The 1,978-nt window shown below is 36.8% G+C and overlaps 1 protein-coding gene across 1 annotated transcript; it reads left to right on the plus strand.

Moving 5' to 3' along the window:
• Positions 1-257: 257 nt before the first annotated feature.
• LOC126766031 (piggyBac transposable element-derived protein 2-like) lies at positions 258-1,423 on the plus strand. Its single transcript, XM_050483735.1, has 2 exons — positions 258-311; positions 503-1,423. The coding sequence occupies exon 2, from the start codon at positions 506-508 to the stop codon at positions 1,421-1,423; it is 918 nt and encodes a 305-aa protein (XP_050339692.1). The 5' UTR covers positions 258-311; positions 503-505.
• Positions 1,424-1,978: the final 555 nt, after the last annotated feature.

A 1,978-nucleotide genomic window follows, 5' to 3' on the forward strand; every position in this document is an offset into this window, starting at 1 on the left:
TTCAAATCATTAACATCACATATTCAAGTTAACCCTTTGACGACCACGGGAACACCGGTGTCCCAAATAGAAATAATACAATAAAACAGTAATTAAAAAACTTATTTTATCTTTTTGTTATTTTATCTTATAGTTTTTGAACGTACGTTTTTCATTTTATATGCTGGCAACACAAAAAAAATATTGTTCTTTGTCTATGGCTATCGAAAACTGAGACTTCGTTAAGCGCGCGAATCGAGTATTTTGTAACAGTACAGAAAAGGTGTAAAACTATTTTTTAAGAATTTACAGTGTGAAATAATCATAGCCTGGTAAGTCAATTTTTATTTTATATATTTATAAAACTATTATTTATGTTGTGTATAACGATAAGTCATAATAAACATAAAGGACTCCGATGTCCCTATGGCCGTAGAGAGATACTATTTATGAGGAATAATTATGTTGTCGTACTGATGTTTTTCGTCAATTACCCTTCATTTTCTTATTCGTGTCGTTACAGATTATGTTTCGCAAAGGACGCGGCCTTTTCGAACTTAAAGAAAATGAAGTGCAACAGATTTTGATGGCTGATAACAGAGACGAAGAGGACAATTTACTGCTTGACGAAGATCAAAGGCTTTTGACTCAGGATGATGATCAAGGGATTGTGGACGTGGAAATTGACGGTACGATAACTGAACATACTGACTCAACAAGACCTGAGCCTTCCACATCAGCACCTGTAAACGAAGCACAGCATCAACCCGTCTTCAAGTGGAATTCGAGAACATACGCACCAAATGTTTTTCGTGATGTGGAATACGACTTCGGGAAAGTGCAAATCTGTCAAGAAGCTGAAAATGGACTATTGACTCCCTTTGATATATTTTGTTCAGCGACAAATTTTTATAATTTAGTGCAATATATAGTACCGGAGTCAATACAATATGCTCATCAAAATGGACGGGAGTTTACTATTGATCTCGAAGAAATGAAAGCATTTCTTGGGATGAATGTAGTCATGGGCTATCATATCTTGCCATCATTGAGGGACTACTGGTCTACAGAACCAGACATGGCAGTGCAATTCATATCGAATGTTATGCCAAGGGCTCGATTTGAAGACATTCGCCGGAACCTACATTTCTGTAACAACGAAGCGGTAAGAGACACAACTAGCTCTAATTATGATAGGGCATACAAAGTTCGGCCAATAATAGAGCATTTCAATGTATCGTTTCAAAATGCCCTCAATAACACAGTAAAACAATCAATCGACGAGCAAATGATAAAATTTAAGGGTCATAATGTAATGAAGCAATACATAAAAAATAAGCCTGTCAAATGGGGCTTCAAATTATGGTGCCGATGTGATGCTGCGACCGGTTATCTATTTGAATTTGATCTATATACGGGCAAACGAACTTCTGGAATCGAGTAAGGATTAGGTGAATCAATAGAACTACAGCTAACGAAAAACGTTGAAGGCTTAGGATGTGAAATTTATATGGACAACTTCTTGAATTCACCTTTACTACAATATAAGCTGATTGATCAGAATACTAAGGCGTGTGGAACAATTCGAACTAACAGGAAACAACTTCCAAAAACTGCACCTGCTGACAAAACAATGAAGAGTGGCGATATTTACTCAACGAGTTTCCATGGCATAAGTTATGTCAAATGGATGGATAATAAAGGAGTACATTTGTTGACCAACTTTTTGTCGCCTGTAGAAACGGACATCGTAAAGCGCCGCAAAGCTGATTCAGCCGACAAAATTGATGTCAAATGTCCTAGGATTGTGTCACATTTAATAAAAATATGGGTGGAGTAGATCTTATGGATCAACGTAAGGTGTGCTATGAAATAGATCGAAGATCGAAGATAGAGTACTACCTTCGCCTTTTCTTCGATTTGTTCGATATATCGGTAAATAATGCGCATACCATATATACTAAGCTGCACAGTGAAAAGCAATTAGAGGGAAGCCTGC

The sequence above is a fragment of the Bactrocera neohumeralis genome, unplaced genomic scaffold (assembly GCF_024586455.1).
Source record: "Bactrocera neohumeralis isolate Rockhampton unplaced genomic scaffold, APGP_CSIRO_Bneo_wtdbg2-racon-allhic-juicebox.fasta_v2 cluster11, whole genome shotgun sequence".
NCBI lineage: Eukaryota > Metazoa > Arthropoda > Insecta > Diptera > Tephritidae > Bactrocera > Bactrocera neohumeralis.